General features: G+C 45.8%; 1 protein-coding gene and 1 long non-coding RNA gene across 6 annotated transcripts in view; one reads left to right on the forward strand and one right to left on the reverse strand.

The window, feature by feature from the left end:
• Positions 1-217: 217 nt before the first annotated feature.
• On the reverse strand, positions 218-2,032 carry LOC114228457 (uncharacterized). 3 transcript variants are annotated; one of them, XR_008556299.1, is made up of 3 exons: positions 1,741-2,032; positions 468-635; positions 218-389 (listed from the first exon to the last, which is right to left on the reverse strand). It is a non-coding gene; the product is annotated as an uncharacterized LOC114228457 (long non-coding RNA). The 3 variants fall into 3 exon arrangements; XR_003614604.2 differs by having other exon boundaries at positions 218-362; positions 1,741-2,027; XR_003614603.2 differs by having other exon boundaries at positions 218-344; positions 1,741-2,015.
• Positions 2,033-2,235: 203 nt separating this feature from the next.
• Positions 2,236-17,665, forward strand: part of AKAP8L (A-kinase anchoring protein 8 like) — a 29,904-nt gene continuing 14,474 nt past the window's right edge. Inside the window, exons 1-6 of one of the 3 annotated variants that reach the window (XM_028134467.2) lie at positions 2,236-2,322; positions 6,539-6,613; positions 14,943-14,975; positions 15,237-15,294; positions 15,397-15,477; positions 17,195-17,648. In XM_028134467.2, the coding sequence (XP_027990268.2) occupies positions 2,310-2,322; positions 6,539-6,613; positions 14,943-14,975; positions 15,237-15,294; positions 15,397-15,477; positions 17,195-17,648 (714 nt within the window). In that variant the 5' untranslated portion in view covers positions 2,236-2,309. Of the gene's footprint in view, positions 2,323-6,538; positions 6,614-14,942; positions 14,976-15,236; positions 15,478-17,194; positions 17,649-17,665 lie in introns of all 3 variants that reach the window. The other 2 variants (XM_008157840.3, XM_054717322.1) reach the window with 2 other exon arrangements.

A 17,665-nucleotide genomic window follows, 5' to 3' on the forward strand; every position in this document is an offset into this window, starting at 1 on the left:
GCCAGGATGGAGAAGTGACTGAGGCCCAAGGGCTCTTGGAGTCAGGAGCTGACCATCTAGGGTGTGGGGGACACTGGGGGAGGAGGAGCGCACAGCTGTCAGGACCTCTCAGAGAGCTGGGACTGGCCTGCCTTCAAGACATGTGACCTGTCGGGAGATACATGCACCCTGAACCCCAGTAACAAGGAGAAAGCGAGCTGTTGGCTCCTCTGCAATGTTATTTATTTTCTCACTCTGCAAATGTTTATTGAACATTTCTGAGATTTTAAGAGATTTTGTTGGCTGCTCCTTCTTGTTTATTGCATGTGGTTTTTCAGCTCATCGTTTTCACTCACGGCCAAGGGCTGGAAAGCGGGAATGACCTCATGGGGTATAAACAGAAGAAGCCTCTTCAGCCCCCAACCCTTTTACCCCAGCCCCCACCATGTACCTGGCTGGGAAAGGGGCAAAGAACTATGACAACATACCCATAGGAGTGGTCTTGTCCTTCATGCTTGACTTTTCTGCTTGTGGGAGGTCAGGACACGTCTTGCCTGGTGGAGGAAGGTTTCCACCACTGCTGTCTGTCCCGAGCTGTGGGAGGGTATATCTGAGGCTTTGAAAACAGGGAGGGTATCTCTTGGCTGAGAGCTGACCTAAAGGCAATTTTTAATTTTTTTTACAAATTAGTTTAAAAAGTAGTGATACAAGCTGAATATAAAGCAAGTTCAAATGATGGAAGAACTTACAAAGTAATATGGGATGACCTTTCTCACCCACAATTGTGTAGTGATAGCTGTGTGAGTCCTTGAATGGGTCACATATAGTTCTTACCACAGAAGGATCTTTTCCTAAAACAGCTGAGCACATCCCTTAAGTCATTTTGACTCACTCTGAGGTAAGAGGGTTGAATTTATTAACAAAATCATCACGTGAGGATAAAATGATGGCTGTGGTAGGTGCTATGAAGGAGAAGTGTCCAGGGGACTGCTTTGGAGGACAGGCAGGCAGGTATCCCTGAGGGTGACACAAATAAGCCGAGTCCCAAAGCTGGAATGCACATTGATCAGAGTTTTACATGCTTTACATAAGGAGTTTCTTGCCCCACATGACAGCAAGTTCTGCAGAAGCCCCATTTGTGTATGTGTGTGGGAAGGAGTTGTTTCACTAAAATTTTATGGAGAATTCCAACCCTACAGTGAACCCTCATCTATTCATCGATTATTAACTCATGACCAATCTCTTCAGTTATAAACTCTTCACCTCCTCTTCCCCATCTGAATTATGACAGAAAAGTGTACAAGTCAATTGTGTAGCTTGATGAATTTTCACAAACATGTTAAGTACCATTTCAAGTGTCTGCAGCTCTGCCAAATAATGTCTTAGAAATGATGAGATGCCTCTGACACTGGATTGCACATATCCAGTCAGGGTGCTGAGGACAGGGCTGGAACCTGGCTGGGCCACTGCAGGATCTCTCAAGTCCAGAAGGACCAAGAAGATTTTAGTGGGTCATTCCAGCTTTAGCACTTAAGCATCAAGGACTTTGAGCAAGTCTCTGTTTTCTTGTCTTTTAAATGAGAATTCAAAAAACAAGGTCTTTGCAGGTGTGAGGAAACATTCCAGATAATAAATTACATTTATTACATATATAATATAAACATGCTATATAAATATGTTTGTTATTTTTATGTAACAATTGATAACAAAACGTAACAATTAGTACACCCAGCACTGGAGTGATTGCTTTATATATATTACCTCACATGTTTGAACCTGTGCCCAGCATCTTGTTTGGCGCTTAGTTGTAATTTTCATTCCAATATGGCTTTACCGCGCTCATTTTGGAGCTGAAGGCCAGAGATGTTAGAAACAGTCCACCTTGGCACAGCACCCCAGTGGGAGAGCCGCAATTCCAGCGGTGCCCTTTGCTGTAGACCCAGCTCCCTCTGGCGGGCCTCCAGGTCACAGACCCTCCACCCACCCGGCCGCACTTGAGCCTCGGGTCTTTCCGTAGTACATAGCTCCGCCCCTCCGAACTCCACAGGTTATTTTTAACCAATCATCGCAGGCTTGAAATAACGAAAGGCGGGAGCAGGGCGGGGCTCTCATGAGATTGGCAACAGCCTCAGCCATTAGTATGAGGCTACCCTGAAAGAGACAGCCTCGTAGCCTAATAGACGTGAAGTCAGAGCTGGGCGTGAACCAATGCGGTCGGGAGGCGGGGCTCCGTTATATGTAGAAAGAGCCCGGGGGATTGTCACGGCAATCTCCGCGTCTGACGTGCGGGGCGCCTGGCCGGGTTCTCAGGCACAGTGTACGCCGCTGCCATGAGCTACACAGGTGAGCCCGGCAGGGTCAGGAGTCAGGCCCGGGTGGGTAGGGACGAGGACGTGCCAAGGCCGCTCCAGGCTCGCCCGCGCCTCCCCAGGGCCGGGATACTGCTCTCTCTGCGGTCACAAAATGGCGCCGCGGACGGGTCCTCTCAGGTTCGCGCCCCTCAAGCTTCGGCTCCTCGGTGCTCTGTGCTTGCACCTTCGTGCTCTGGCTCTCGGTCGCCCGAGATTTTGGCTTCTGTTGCCCGTGTCCGCGAGCTCCGGCCTCGGGGCCCGAGGTCTTTTCTCCCACCACCTCCGCCACTAGCCTGGACTTTTCGGACCTCGCAGCCTCAGGTCGCCCTTTCTCAGGCTTCGGCCCTTCAGATCCGTCAGCGGGCTCGGCTGCCGTGGCCATTGCCTCACCGGCCCCCCAACCCCCCACGCTCAGTGTCCCTGAAAGATGTCGCAGCTCCTCCTGCCGCTTGCCAGCCCCGGGCTGGGAGACGCTCCAGGCCCCGGGGCGAGCAGTAGATATTTGGAAGGTGTGGACTGAGCAGGGTACCTTGGGTCCTGAGGGCCTGAGCTTGAGCCTTGCCTGGAATGGCTCATTTCCATGGTAATTCATTCACCATCTGTCAGATTCATCGTGTCAGGTGCTGAATAAGGCAACTGGAATACGGCAAGAATTCCTCAAGCAGTTACAGGGCGGGGCAGACCACAACAAGCAAACAAATGAATATGGGCTGTGTGCTGGGGTGGTCAGTACCCCGAGGGAGTTGTTCTATTACGTGGGGTGGTTGGAGACAGCTAAAGAGGTGACATTTGAGCAGAAGCCAGAATAGAGTAAGGGAATTAAGAATATCTGACCCAGGGGCTAGTAGCTGCTTGGCTCCTTAGAAGTTCTGCCAGGGAGGCCAGTGGGGCTTGAGCAAAAGGGAGGGTGGATGATGAGATGGGGGGGGGGGGGGGCGGGGGGAAGGCTGTGATATGCTTGCATGGCAATTGTAAATCATCCGTGGATGAATTGGACAGCTGGGTTTGTCTTGGTAGTAATCACCGAGGCTGCTCAACCAGGAGCCATGGACTAGGCCTCCCCCTTTGAGGGGAGTATTAGGCTGAGCATGTGTGGTTGCCTGGTAACCAGCATTCTACTGTGGAATGTTGGGGACTAAGAATGGAACCTGAGCCTCTGGGGCTCCTTTGTAGGCTGCTTTATGTTGGCCTGGCAAGGAGGTGTTGCCAGGCCTCCCTCCTCTGGCACCCAGGTCAAGAGTTTGGCAAGAACCCCAAGCAGTCATCCCTTGGCCCAGTGGTTTTCTTTTTTTTTTTATATATATATATTTTTTTTATTGATTTTTTACAGAGAGGAAGAGAGAGGGATAGAGAGTCAGAAACATCGATGAGAGAGAAACATCGATCAGCTGCCTCCTGCACACCCCCTACTGGGAATGTGCCTGCAACCAAGGTACATGCCCTTGACCGGAATCGAACCCAGGACCCTTGAGTCCGCAGGCCGACGCTCTATCCACTGAGCCAAACCGGTTTCGGCGGCCCAGTGGTTTTCAACCAGGGCTGATTCTACCCCCCAGGGGACATTTGGCAATATCTGGAGATACTTTGGGTTGTCTTGTCTGGTGGAAGGGGGTGCTACTGTCATCCAGTGTATAGAGACCAGGAATGCTGCTAACCATTGTGCAGTACACAAGATGGGCCCCCACCACAAAGCATTATTTGGCTTGGAAATCAGTGATGCCAGGATTGGGCAACCGTGTCCTAGCATTTGTATAGCTTTCCTGGTTCAGGAGGAAAGTCAGTAGGGTTGTTACTGACATCTCTGTAACTTAGATGTAATCCTTTTCACTAAATCTTAGTGTGACCTGGAAGACCGTTCTGTGGTGGTTAGGGGCAAGACTGCTGAGGAAACCAGAACATGAGTGATTAGGTGCTGTGGGGAACTTAAAAATGGAGCATTTACATTTGTAGACAAGGACACTGAGTTGGAGAGGTCACTGATTGGCCACATCTGAATTTTTTTAACTCCAGATCTTGTGGGCTCTGATTCTGTGTTGGAGTGGGTACTGAGCTAGTGAAGCTAATGAGGTAATTATTAGTTTGTCCTTGGTCTTGATCAGCTGAAAACCACAGTAGCTTTATGTTTTTCACTTTTAAAAAGCTGACCACTAAAGTCAAAAGCATTTTAATCCTATCTCAGACAACTATTTTGCCCTTAAGGAGAAGTTCTGGAGGCCTAAGCAAATGTTACCCCTCTTACTTCTAGAATGTGATTAAAATAATTTATCTTTCTGATAACTTGTCCAGCTTTTGAACTTAGTTTATGTGTGCTTGGGAAAGGAGTCTTTATCTCTGGCCCTGAGAGGAAAGATGAAAGTAATGGAAACATAGGGTAGAAAAATCCAACATCAGGTCTTAAATGATACCAAATTTTTAATAGGAACCTTTATTATCTCACAGTTATTGTGTGTGAGGAATACACAGATAGTTTAGCTGGATGGTTCTGGCTTGGGATCTCTCATGAGGTTACATTTTTTATGTTAGTCTGGACTGTAGTCATCTCAAGGCTTGACTGGTGCTGAAGAACTCACCTCCAAGGCGACTTAAACTCTCATGCTGGTTAGGTTGGTGCTGGCTGTTGGTTCCTCACCAGGTGGGCCTCTCCACAGTCCTACTAAAGGGTCCCCACAACATGGTGGCTAGTTTTCCCTTGAGTGAATGAGCTAAGGGAGAACAAGACGGAAGTCTCAGAAGTCATATTCAGTCATTTTTGCAAAATTCTAGCTTGAGAGGACATTCCACAACCTCCACCAAGATGTGGGCTAGCACCCAGTAATTAAATGCATTATTTCTGTACCAAGTGGGGTAAAGAAAGACCATAATTGCCCTCACAGGTCATTTTTGTCCCCAAATGAGTGTTGTACCACATTTGAGGAGAACACTTGGTTTGCAAACCTTTTTGGATTGTGGGATTGCAAGGTAAGGGATCTTGGCCCTGTCCCCTTTGTTGGCTGTGGTGAGGACAAAATGAAATAATGCAGGGAAAGCTCTTAGCACCTTTCGGGGAAAATACTTGCTGCTGTTGCTGTTATCTTTGTTGCTGGGGTCTTTAAGAGATGAACTAGAGAAACCATCAACAAATATGTGAATGCTCACCCCAGGAGGGCACTTGATGTATGCTTTTGATATTGGAGGTGCTGGTTTTTATTTTTAGGTCATGAGTTGGCTCTGATGGGAGTAGGCAAATGTTGCCTCTTATGGTATCTGTCATAATTTCAGTGCTATGGGTAAATCATTAAAACATTTTTTTCAACCTGGTTTTAAAGATAGTATTAGGACTCATCATAGTCTGTTACAATAAGCATTTATGAGTAGTATTTCTGGTAGAGATTCAAGTTTTCCTTGCTTGGTACTAATTTATTTTAAGGTGTGAAATAATTTGAGAGTTGAGAAAATAGGAAATAATATGTATATTACATGTAATATTTGTTCCATGTAAACATGCTATAACACAAGTAATTACATTTAAGAAGTAATTGTAGTATGTACATTTTTATTGGAAAACTAAAAATACAAAACAGTTTTGGTTTTAGATTTGGGGGAAGGAGAGGGGTATTATTTGTCTAAATGTTGTTCAAAAATAATGCTCTCCTTGTTTGAATTGAAGGTGGTTCACCTGCAATAATCAGTGGTTAGATTTTTTTTGTTTGTTTAAAATATATTTCTTTATTGATTTCAGAAAGGAAGGGAGAGGGAGAGAGAGATAGAAACATCAATGATGAGAGAGAATCATTGATCAGCTGCCTCTTGCACGTCCCCCACTGGGGATCGAGCCCGCAACCCAGGCATGTGCCCTTGGCTGGAATCGAACCTGGGACCCTTCAGTCCACAGGCTGACGCTCTATTCACTGAGCCAAGCCAGCCAGGGCAGTGGTTAGATATTTGATACAAGTATTTTTCTCATTTAGCTGAATGGTAATTTGGGTACTCATTTGAGTTACTGGTTTAAAGTATTTGAAAATTTTTATCCAATTCTTTTGGTGTAGCAAGTTAAACATAGCCTGCCTTTCCATTGGTTAATATGTTCTGGGGTATAATTAAAGTGTTCAGAAGCTAGAGTTTAGGCTTTCCAATGAGGGTCGGGCCTACCAGTCTATACTAAATAGTAGTTTTAGGTCATTGGCAGATGGCTTGTTTGGGGAAATTAACCATGCTGTGCATATGTTTAGGCTTTGTCCAGGGATCTGAAACCACTTTGCAGTCAACGTTCTCAGACACCAGTGTTCAGCCCACCTGTGATTATGGTAAGTGTGGGCCCCTGGGAACCAGAGGGTGAGTGCTCTGCCTTCTCCTAGTACCAGAGCAGTCTGGTGTCTTGTTAGTTGCCTTTGACCTTGATGTCTCCCTGTCTTGCTTTTCTAAATCCAAACTTTTATAAAATGGTGTGGTGGGGTGTTAGAGTAGCTGGCACTCCCCCCTTGGAGGCAATTATGGGAGAGATGTCTGTGTTATTGAACAAGTTGGAAATCTTGGGGCTAGAAATGATTGGTTCCTTTGACCCTTTAACTTTTTTGTTAGAAGTCTGTGACAAACCTCTGGCTTCAGAAAATCTTCTTGAGGGTCTGGGAAGGGAAGTGGCTAATTAAAGTCAAAAGGATTGGAATGAACAGAAACCAAGCCATTAACTTAGCCCCAACGTAGTGTATGGGTCCACTGTGCCAGAGAGGCTGCCTGTCTGAATTTGGTGGTTCAGGCCATTTCAAGCCAGGCAGTACCTCACATGTATGGTTGAGGGAAAATTTCTGATTTCTCAAATGTGGACAGACACACTAAATTTAATTCAGAAGTAGTCAGCCAACAGGGTCCATAGATATTCTGTCAGCATGCTTCGGCATCTGTAACTACGGATAAAGCTAGTCTTTCCATATGGAGTTCTCTGACGCTAAGTGTCTGTTGACAAAGAACCCTCTGGAATTAATAAAGATAAAGTCTTGGTTGCTGAGATGGGTAGTTTGTTTTACTACTAAGGTCTGGGGAAAGACTGAGCCTACATGGTGACATTCCCTCAAGAGTCACTGAGTAAATGGACATAGTAAGCTACCTGAAGTATTAGCAGCTACTCCCTGCAGGAGAGAGACTTAAAATGTTTTGAAATTGAGTAAGGAGTTATCAGGTATTTCATAAATGAGGAAGAACTTGGTTTGCATGGCTTCCCTCTCCTGCCCTCCTTGCCTCACTTCTTTTATCCAAACATAGTACCAAATTGCATATCTTTTTTGAATTGTTTTCCCTCTGGTTTACATATTCTGAGTATAAGCATTTTATAAGATGTGCCATTTGCAAATATTTTCTCCAAGACTGTGGCTTGTCTCTTTATTCTCCTGTCAAGTGTTTTTTGAAGAATACAAGTTCTTCATTTTGATGAAATCCAAGTTATCAGTCTTTAATAGATTGTGATTTTGGAATCACAAGAAACTTATGGTATCTGAGAAATTTATGCCTAACCCAATGTTACAAATATTTTCTTTCTAAGTTTTTTTCTTTTTTTTAATATGTTTTTATTTTAGAGAAGGGAGAGAGAGACATAAACATCGATGTGAGAGAGAACATCAGTGATTGCATCCCGTATGTACCCTGACCGGGGATCGAACCCGAAACCTGGGTATGTGCCCTGACCGGAATTGAACGGGCACCTTTCAGTGCACGGTATGGCAAACAACTGAGCCGCACTGGCCAGGGCAAAACTAGGTTTGTGGGTTTTTTTTTAAGAGAGGGAGGAAGACCCTAGCTGGTTTGGCTCAGTGGATAGAGTGTCGGCCTGCGGACTAAAGGGTCCCAGGTTCCATTCCCGTCAAGGCCACATGCTCAGGTTGCGAGCTCAATCCCCAGTAGGGGGCATGCAGGAGGCAGCCAATCAATGATTCTCTCTCATCATTGATGTTTCTATTTCTCTCTCCCCTCTCCCTTCCTCTCTGAAATCAATAAAAATATATTTAACAAAAAAAAAAAAAAAAAGAGAGAGAGAGAGAAAGAGAGGGAGGGAGGAAGGGAGAGAGAGAAGGAAAAACATCAATATGAGAGAGACACATTTATCGGTTGCCTCCTAAACACGCCCCAACCAGGGATTGAACCTGCAACTTAGGTATGTGCCCTTGACTGTGAATCAAACCCGCAACCTTCTTGTGCATGGGATGATGCTCCAACCAACCAACCAACCAACCCACGCTGTCCAGAGCCCTAAGTTTTCTTTTAGGTGCTTCATAGTTTTATGTTTCTTTATTGTTGAAAGTATTATATATGTCCCCTCTCTTTCCCTCATTCTCCACTTCTCTCCTGTCCCCACTCCCTGCGGCTATTTGGTGTCTTTTTTGGTTCCATATAAATTTTTGGAGTATTGGTTATAGATCTGTGAAATATGCTGTTGGTATTTTAATTGGGTTTGCATTGAATCTGTAGATTGCCTTGGGCAGTATGAACATTTTAATGATATTAATTCTACCAATCCATGAACATGGTATATTCTTCCATGTGTTTATATCTTCCTCTATCTCTTTTTTCAACCTCATGTAGTTTTCCAAGTACAAGTTTAACTTCCTTGGTTAAGTTTATTCCTAACTGTCTTAATTTTTTTGTTGCAATGGTAAGTGGGATTATTTGTTGAGTTTCTCTCTCATTAGTGGTGTATAAAAAAGCCATCGATTTTTGGGTGTTAATTTTGTATCCTGCTATATTGTCCAATTCATTTATTAAATCTAGTAGATTTTTGGTGGAGTCTTAGGATTTTCTATGTACAATATCATGTCATCTGCAAATAATGAGATCTTTACTTTCTCCTTTTCAATTTGGATGCCTTTTATTTCTTCTTGTTTGATTGCTATGGCTAGGACTTCAAGTACTATGTTCATAAGAGTGGTGAAAGGGGACATCCCTGTCTTGTTCTTTGGGGAAATGGTTTTAATTTTTGCCCATTGAGTATGATGTTCACTGTAGGTTTGTCATATATGACCTTTATTATGTATTGTTGTCAATTTCTCCCTTAAAGTCCTCTAGAAGTTTTTTATATATTTAGGTGCTCCTATATTGGGTACATATATATTTACCAGGGTTATATTCTCTTGTTGGATTGATCTGTTTAGTATTATGTAGTGACCTTTATTGTCTCTTGTGATGGCCTTCGCTTTGAAGTGTATTTTGTCAGACATGAGTATTGCCACCCAGCTTTTTTTTTTCTATTTACGTGGAAAATTTCTTTCCATCCCTTTACTCTCATCCTGTGTGAGACTCTTGTTCTGAGGTGGGTCTCTTGTAGATAGCATATAAGTGGGTCATGTTTTTATAGCCATACAGCTACCCTATGTCTTTTGATTGGAGCATTTCATCCATTTACATTTAAGGATATTATTAACTAGAGGCCTGATGTACAAAATTCGTGCAAGAATAGGCCTTCCTTCCCCTGGCAACTGGTACTGGCCTCCCTCTGGCACCTGGGACCCGGGCTTCCCTCACAGCCCCAGTTTTGTCTGATCTAATTAGCATATTATGCTTTTATTATTATAGATAGGTACTTATTTATTGCCATTTTAATTCTGTATGCCTATAGTTTCTCTTTCTATTTATTCTTCTCATTACAGCAGTCCTGTTAGCATTTCTTTTTTTTTTTTTTTTTTTTTTAGAAGCAAAGTTTGTGGTGTTTTTTAAAAATATTTTTTTATTGATTTCAGAGAGGAAGGGAGAGGGAGAGAGAGATAGAAACATCAATGATGAGAGAGAATCATGGATCAGCTGCCTCCTGCATGCCTTCTGCGGATTAAGCCTGCAACCCGGGCATGTGTCCTGACTGGGAATTGAACTCTGACCTCCTGGTTCATAGTTCAATGCTCAACCACTGAGCCATGCTGGCTGGGCCCTTTAGCATTTCTTGCAATGCTAGCCTTTTTTTTTTTTTTTTGGTATGGGAAGCTCTTTATTTTACTACCTATTTTGAATGATAGCCTTGATGGATATAGTAACCTTGGTTTCAGATCCTTGCTTTTCATTATGTTGAGTATTTCATGCCATCCCTTCTGGCCTGTAGAGTTTCTGATGAGAAATCAGCTGATAGCCTATGGGAACTCCTTTGTATGTAATAAATTACTTTTCCTGCCTTTTAAGATTCTCTTTTTGTCTTTAATTTTTGTCATTTTAATTACTATGTGTCTGGGTATGGGCCTGTGTGGGTTCTTCTTGCTTGGTACTCTCTGTGCCTCCTGGACTTGTGTGAGTTTTTCCTTCACCAGGCTAGGGAAGTGTTCTGCCATAATTTCTTCAAACACATTCACTATCCCTTGCTCACTTTCTTCTCCTTCTGGCATACCTATTATGCAAACATGGTTACATTTCATGTTGTCCCACAGTTCTCTTAAACTGTCCTGGTTTTTTATTGTTTTTTTCTTTTTGGTTCTCTGAGAGATTTTTTTTCTACCCTGTTTTCTAATTTACTGCTCTGTTCCTCAGCTTGCCCTAATCTGCTGTGTATTCCTTCCACTGTGTTCTTTATTAGTGCTATGTCATTCTTCATAGTTGCTATGTATTTTCTCATGCGTTGAGCATCTCTGCCATCATTATTCTGAACTCTGTGTCTGATAAATTTCTCCATTTCACTTAGCTCTTCTGGAGAATTCTCTTGTTCTTTCATTTGGGAATTGTATTTTTGTCTCCCTTTTGTCTGTCTGTCTGGGTTTGTGACTATGTATTAGATAGATCTGCTATGCCTCCCAATCTCTAGAGCAGGACAGTGTCAGATGCTGTTTCTGACTAATTAGATCAGGCAAAGACTGAAAGCCTCCAGAGACCCACCTCTGCTAGCAGACTGTGTTCAGCCTTGAGTAGCCTCCCATAGTTTTATGTTTTCCATTTATTTTGTGATCCATTTTGAGTTAATATTTCTACAAGGTGTGCAGTATAGCTGAAGATTGTTTTTTACTTTTGTTGAAAATCAATTGAACATATATATGTGTGGGTCTGTAACTGGAGTCTAATTCTGCTCCATTGATTTGTATGTCTAAATTTCCTCCAATACCAAACTGTCTTGTTTACTGTATAGTATGTCTAGTTTTTCCAGAATTGACTTGGATATTTTATTTCCTTTGCTTTTGCATATACATTTTAGGGTCAGTTTATCCATTTCTATAAAAATACCTGATGAGATTTTGAGTGGATGGTCTTGAATCTATATATTAGTTTGGGAGAGTTAACATCTTAACAATATTGAATTTTTTGATCCTTAATACTCCATTTATTTAGACCTTAGATTTCTTTCATTAGTGTTTTGTAGTTTCCAACACACAGATCCTTCACATATTTTGTTATGTTTACACTTAAGTATTTCTTAGTGCTAAGGTAAGTAGTGGTTTTAAAATTTTCAGTTACTCATTGCTTAAATGTAGAAATTGGGCTATTTATTTTATTTTATATTTTGGTATATTGCCTTTAGTAAACCTTGCAAAGTTCACTTATTCTAGTAACTTGTTAGGTTGCTTGAGATTTTTAAAATGTAGATAATCAATGTTGTGAAAGTATGGGGGCAGTTTTATTTTTCCTTCTGGCTTAAATTGCAAGAATAGTGTAACAACGTTTAAATAACATTTTGAGAAACAGTCAACCATTTTAATGTTTAACATTTGTCAGCATACCTATCTTAGGTAGTTGAATTATAGGTGGATAGAATTATGTATCCTGATTTATTTTATTTTATTACTGTAGCACATTTCCTTGTGCTACAAAAAGCTTAATAGATTTTTTGATGCCTACATGAGATATTTCACTATTTGTTTTTGCTCTGTAAGTATTGCTTACTATGACCATCTCCTTTTTTCTTTTTTTTTTTTTTAAAAAAAGTCCTTAATATTCCCTTTGTTAACAATGGTCTTAACCTTTCTGGAGATGAAAGTGAGTTTGGATGTTCTTTAGGGACAAGAACACTGGATGATAGTGTCACTTCGGACAAGTCTCGGGGGGGGGGGGGGGAGTTGTCTCCAAATGCCATAGTGTAGACCCAGCTGGGGAGCCCATCAGTGTGTGGGTTGCTCCAGGTGAAGCAATAGCACTAGAGAGTGCTTGTCGAAGCCAATCATAGCAGCCTGTGCTTGTGTTCACGGAGTCAGTATCCACTCCTGATTCCTTCACTTGTGCTTCCAAACTGTTCTGGTGGGTCTTCAGCAGCTGAACCCTAGGAGACCATATTCTAGCCTCACAAGCATAGCCCTGATGGGTCTGCCTTGACTCCCTGCTCCCAGTCCCATCTCCTTTTGTGAATAGTGTCCACTGTCCCTGGTGCAAACAGCCACATGGTCAGACTCTTGTAGCTGCCAGGGGTAAGTGCATTTATTCCTTGTGTGCCTCTGCCAGCCTTTCTTCTTACCTGTCACTCTGTTTATGATTTCCCACTCCCAGCTGACCATTATTACTCACTAGTTAGCAGTGTCTCACCCCTTTAACATGCAGTGCCCCGGGCCTGAACAGTGCCCAGATCTGCCAGTCTGCTCTTTGTGCTCAGGATGATAGATGTTGAATAAATGAATGCATGAGAAGACTCTCCTTTGGTTTTCTCAGATGAAGAGGATTTTTATTTGTAAGCTTTTTTATGCTCACATTCATTAAACTTAGTGGTCATCTAAAGTCCCTCGCTGGGTGAGGCCACGTGCCCCTGGGTGTGGGTGAAGCTGGATCCTGGGTCCGGGTGAGGCCGTGTGCCCCTGGATCCGGGTGAGGCTGGGTCCCGGTCTGGGTGAGGCCACGCGCTCCTGGGTCCGGGTGAGGCCGTGTGCCCCTGGATCCGGGTGAGGCCACACGCCCCTGGGTCCGGGTGAGGCCGGATCCTGGGTCCGGGTGAGACCGTGTGCCCCTGGATCCGGGTGAGGCTGGGTCCCGGGTCCGGGTGAGGCTGCGCGCACCTAGGTCCGGGTGAGGCCACGCGCCCCTGGGTCTGGGAGAGGCCATGCGCCCCTGGGTCCGGGTGAGGCCGTGTGCCCCTGGATCCGGGTGAGGCTGGGTCCTGGGTCTGGGTGAGGCCACACGCCCCCTGGGTCCGGGTGAGGCCACGTGCCCCTGAGTCCGGGTGAAGCCGTGCCCCTGGGTCTGGCCGAGACCAAACCAGAGGGAGTCGGACCTCCGTTACCACCATTTGTCCACCATCCAGAGCTGAGGGGTCAGTGCTGACATGTACACATAAGGAACTGGTGGACATTGAAATTGGGTCTCTAAAGAACTGTTGGTCCAGAAAGAAACTCACTACAGACTGATTCATTTGCCTGTCAGCATAACTATTATTGCTCGTCTCACATTCAGTTCTTATAAGTATATCTCTAGTGACACATGATCTCGCTCATCTAGGGGAAATGATGAACAACATAGACTGATGAACAAGAACAGAACCAGAAACAAGGAGGCATCGATCAGACTATCGGGCCTCAGAGGGAGGATAGGGGAGGGTGGGGGGAGGGGGGAGAGATCAACCAAAGGACTTGTGTGCATGCATATGAGCCTAACCAATGGTTAAGTTCAACAGCGGGTTGGGGCATCCGTGGGGAGGGGTGTGGGATGGGAATGGGGGGATGAGGACAAATATGTGACACCTTAATCAATAAAGAAATTTAAAAAAAATAAAAAGAAAAAAATAAAGTCCCTCGCTGGTTTTTTATGCCTCCACATCCTGTTTGTGCACTGTATTGAGGAGGACCTCGACCTGTCCCTCATTCTCCCTGGTTCATCTTTTCAGTGTGTGTGTTCTTGCTCTGCTATGGCTGGATTCTGCCATTTATCGTGCTGCCATCTCACTGAACTTTGGTCCTGCCCTGAAATGAGCTTGACTTGTCTGCAGGGCAGAGAGAACCAGAAGTAGGAGATGACTCTGGGCATTCACCAGAGACATTGGGAAGTTGGGTTGTCTGTTCTCATGGATTCCCCTGGGTAGGAAGTATGTCTGCTTCATACTTTGTCAGTTCTAAGTGGCTTTGTGTTCCAGAAGGAATGAATTTTTCTCGAGTACTATGATAAACTCCAGAGCATATTTAGTTTATAATCCAGATTGAAGTTGTGTCTTGTCCTTCCCTTGGCTGATGTGTTCCAGCACAACACGCTCACACAATTTAGGGGCTCAGTGGCCCTTCCTGTTAAGGCAGACATTTGAAGGATTAGGGTGGTAAGTTTCTCTACTCCATCCAGGTGGCTTTGTTGTGCAATTTGAGTGACATGACTTCAGCGTGGATGTGGTCTCGGTGCTGAGCTTCTTATACAGCAGGATCTGTGTGAGGCACTGGAACCACTCTCCTTCTCCTCTAATTGGTGCTTAGCCAGGACTGGTGTAACCTTCTCATTTTGGCTTCTTAAGGGAGTATAGGAGTCAAATTCCTTAGCTGAGAGTGTTTTGAAGGGGACACTCCTTGAATAGCAGATGGTCAGATCCACAGAAGGTGGAGTACCAGGGCAGCGAGTGGCCTGGATCATTTATGTGGTTCTGTCAAGCTCCAGACTCCTCAGTTAAGGGCAGGTTCAGTCTCTTGCATCCAGTCAAATACTGGAAGTATTGTCTTCGTTTATTCCTGAATTAAACTCTCATTATATTGTAAGATGTAATTATTCTTTTGCTTTTTGTAGGATATGGAACTTGGAACTCTGGGACAAACAGAGGCAAGTATCATTTCCATGATTGCTGTCTTCTCCCTTGGGATTGAACTGGTTTTATGTTTCTGCTGGGTGGGATGGGTGCCTTGGGGGGCTCTGGGCTGGCTGCTCCTTCACAGAAGGACTCCTTGGGTGGCTAGTGTCCCAGATTGTCGCTGCAACAGAAAATGTCCTTGTTTCTGTGCTTGTTTCTGTCTCTGCCTCTCTTTTCCCTGTCCCCACCTCTCCCCACCCCCCAGCCATCTCTGTCTATCTCCTTCGTTACAGGCTACGATAACTATGGTTATGGCTATGGCTATGGCCAGGATAACACCACCAACTATGGGTATGGTATGGCCACTTCAAACTCTTGGGAAATGCCTAGCTCTGACACAAACGCAAACCCTAGTGCTGTGGGTAGCACCAGTGCTGATTCCGTTTTGTCCAGAATTAACCAGCGCTTAGATATGGTGCCGCACTTGGAGACAGACATGATACAAGGAGGCGTGTACGGCTCAGGTGGAGAAAGGTGAGTAGGTGCCTGCTTAGGGGCTGAGGCTCTGCAGGCGCACCCCTGTCTGCTGCCTGCTGGCTTCTCCCTCGCAACTGCCTCCATGTCTGCTTCCTCCCTCCTTACTCTGTTCCTGGGGCTTTCTGCTGGGATCCAGTGCACTGACCATATCTGGCTTTGCTCCCCTACCTACTCCCTCCCCTACCGGCTGGTGGCCAATCTCTCCCCAGCTTGTAGGGGAAAGAGCAACTTTGGACCCCGCTGATTTTACTGTACCCTCCAAATGGCTCTTAGGAGCAGTGTTAAGTGGCCCTTCCTTTTAGAGACAACCATTTGAAGTTCGCACGAGACTGCATCCTACCCGCCGTCAGGGCAGGACAGATGGGATTGAGTATGAAGAGTTAAATGAGCCTTTGGGGTTCACGACAGTAGACTGGGCCATCCCCACATAAAGAACAGGGCAGATATGGACACTTCCTGGCCACTTTTCAGTACCTGACAGATGTGCACCTGTTGAGCCTCGGAAGCGGCCTACAAAGAACTGTCCCTGTCCTCATTATGCAGGTGGGGAACATTAGGCACAGCAGGTCACACCATTGCTCGAAGGTGCCCAGGAATAACTGGTGGAACTGGGCCTGGCACTCAGACTTGCCCTACTCCACAGCATCGTGTTATGGGTATTTGTTACTGTCTGAACTGGTGCTAGTCCAGGAGTTCTTGGGCCCTACCAAGAGGCTTCAGTGAGGAGGGCACACCTATTTTTAGTATGAGGTGGAGTGGAGTAGCCCAGCTGACAGATGGGGAGAGCAGAAAGTAAGTAGGGGCCTTGCTGGGCACTGGTGGGGTCAAGAGAACTCCAGAGCCACTGGGAGGCAGAGGGACTTGCTTGCATGGGCTTTGTAGCAAGTGAAAATGTGGGAGGAACCCCAGGCACACCCCCTGCCCTCACCAGCCACGGTACTTAGAGCTGAGGTGTAGCAGTGAACACTTCCTGTGCCTGTGAGACCGGGGGTGCGGGTGGGGTCTGGGCCTGTGGGGCTTTGGTTGCAGCCGAAGTTAGAATGGCTCTCTGCAGTGCCTTGTCAACTCCTGTGGAAGGTTTGGCCTATTGCTGTGTAGGGTCAGTGCCCTAACTGCCCCCATCCCCACCCCTGTCCCAGGCTCCAGGTTGATGTAATAAGAGCATTTTTTTCTAGTCCTTAGGCAAGCTCATTGTTTTTCCTGGGAAACACTCTCCATTTTGTACCCCTTCTCCTTTTGGGTGGTAAGGGGCTTTGGAGGGTTTTGGGGGTTCCCCCAGTCATGTGGGATGAGATCAGCACAGGTTTCTTATTGGCATTATCAGCCCATTGGACAGACAGTTAATGTGCTGGAGGATGTTGGGATGCTCGGCTCTATTCCTCCCAAGGAGCAGCCTTGGTGTTGTGGCTACCACAGACATGTACATGTGCTTCCAAAGGGTTAAGGGCTATCCGGTGTCTCTGTCCCTGAGACCCTCCTCCTGTCATCAGTCCTTAGGGTCCCCAGGCTGGTGAGTGTCCACATGCAGGCTTGGGGATACCAGCTGAGGGACCCTTCCTGTTTCTAGAACTCTGCTCCTGAGAGGCCTTTTACCTGGCATTTCTGAACATTGAGCCTCTCCAGCAGGGTGGGTAGGTGCTGGAGGGAGGTTTGGGGGAAGGCAAAGGCAACAGGACCTGAAGCCCTCCCTGATGCTTGCCACCTGCCTCTGCAGATATGATTCCTACGAGGCCTGTGACTCGAGGGCTGTCCTGAGTGAGCGTGACCTTTACCGGTCGGGCTACGATTATGGCGAACTTGACCCTGAGATGGAAATGGCCTACGAGGGCCAGTACGATGCCTACAGAGACCAGTTTCGCATGCGTGGCGGCGACACCTTTGGCCCACGGGCTCAGGGCTGGGCCCGGGACTCCCGGAGTAGCCGGCCAATGGCCTCAGGCTATGGGCGCATGTGGGAAGACCCCATGGGGGCCCGGGGCCAGTGCATGCCTGGTGCCTCCCGGCTGCCCTCCCTCTTCTCCCAGAACATCATTCCGGAGTATGGCATGTTCCAGGGCATGCGTGGTGGGGGTGCCTTCCCAGGCGGCTCCCGCTTTGGCTTCGGGTTTGGCAATGGCATGAAGCAGATGAGGCGGACCTGGAAGACCTGGACCACAGCTGACTTCCGGGTGAGTAGAGGAGGCCT

This window comes from Eptesicus fuscus, chromosome 6 (assembly GCF_027574615.1).
Source record: "Eptesicus fuscus isolate TK198812 chromosome 6, DD_ASM_mEF_20220401, whole genome shotgun sequence".
NCBI classification, from domain to species: domain Eukaryota; kingdom Metazoa; phylum Chordata; class Mammalia; order Chiroptera; family Vespertilionidae; genus Eptesicus; species Eptesicus fuscus.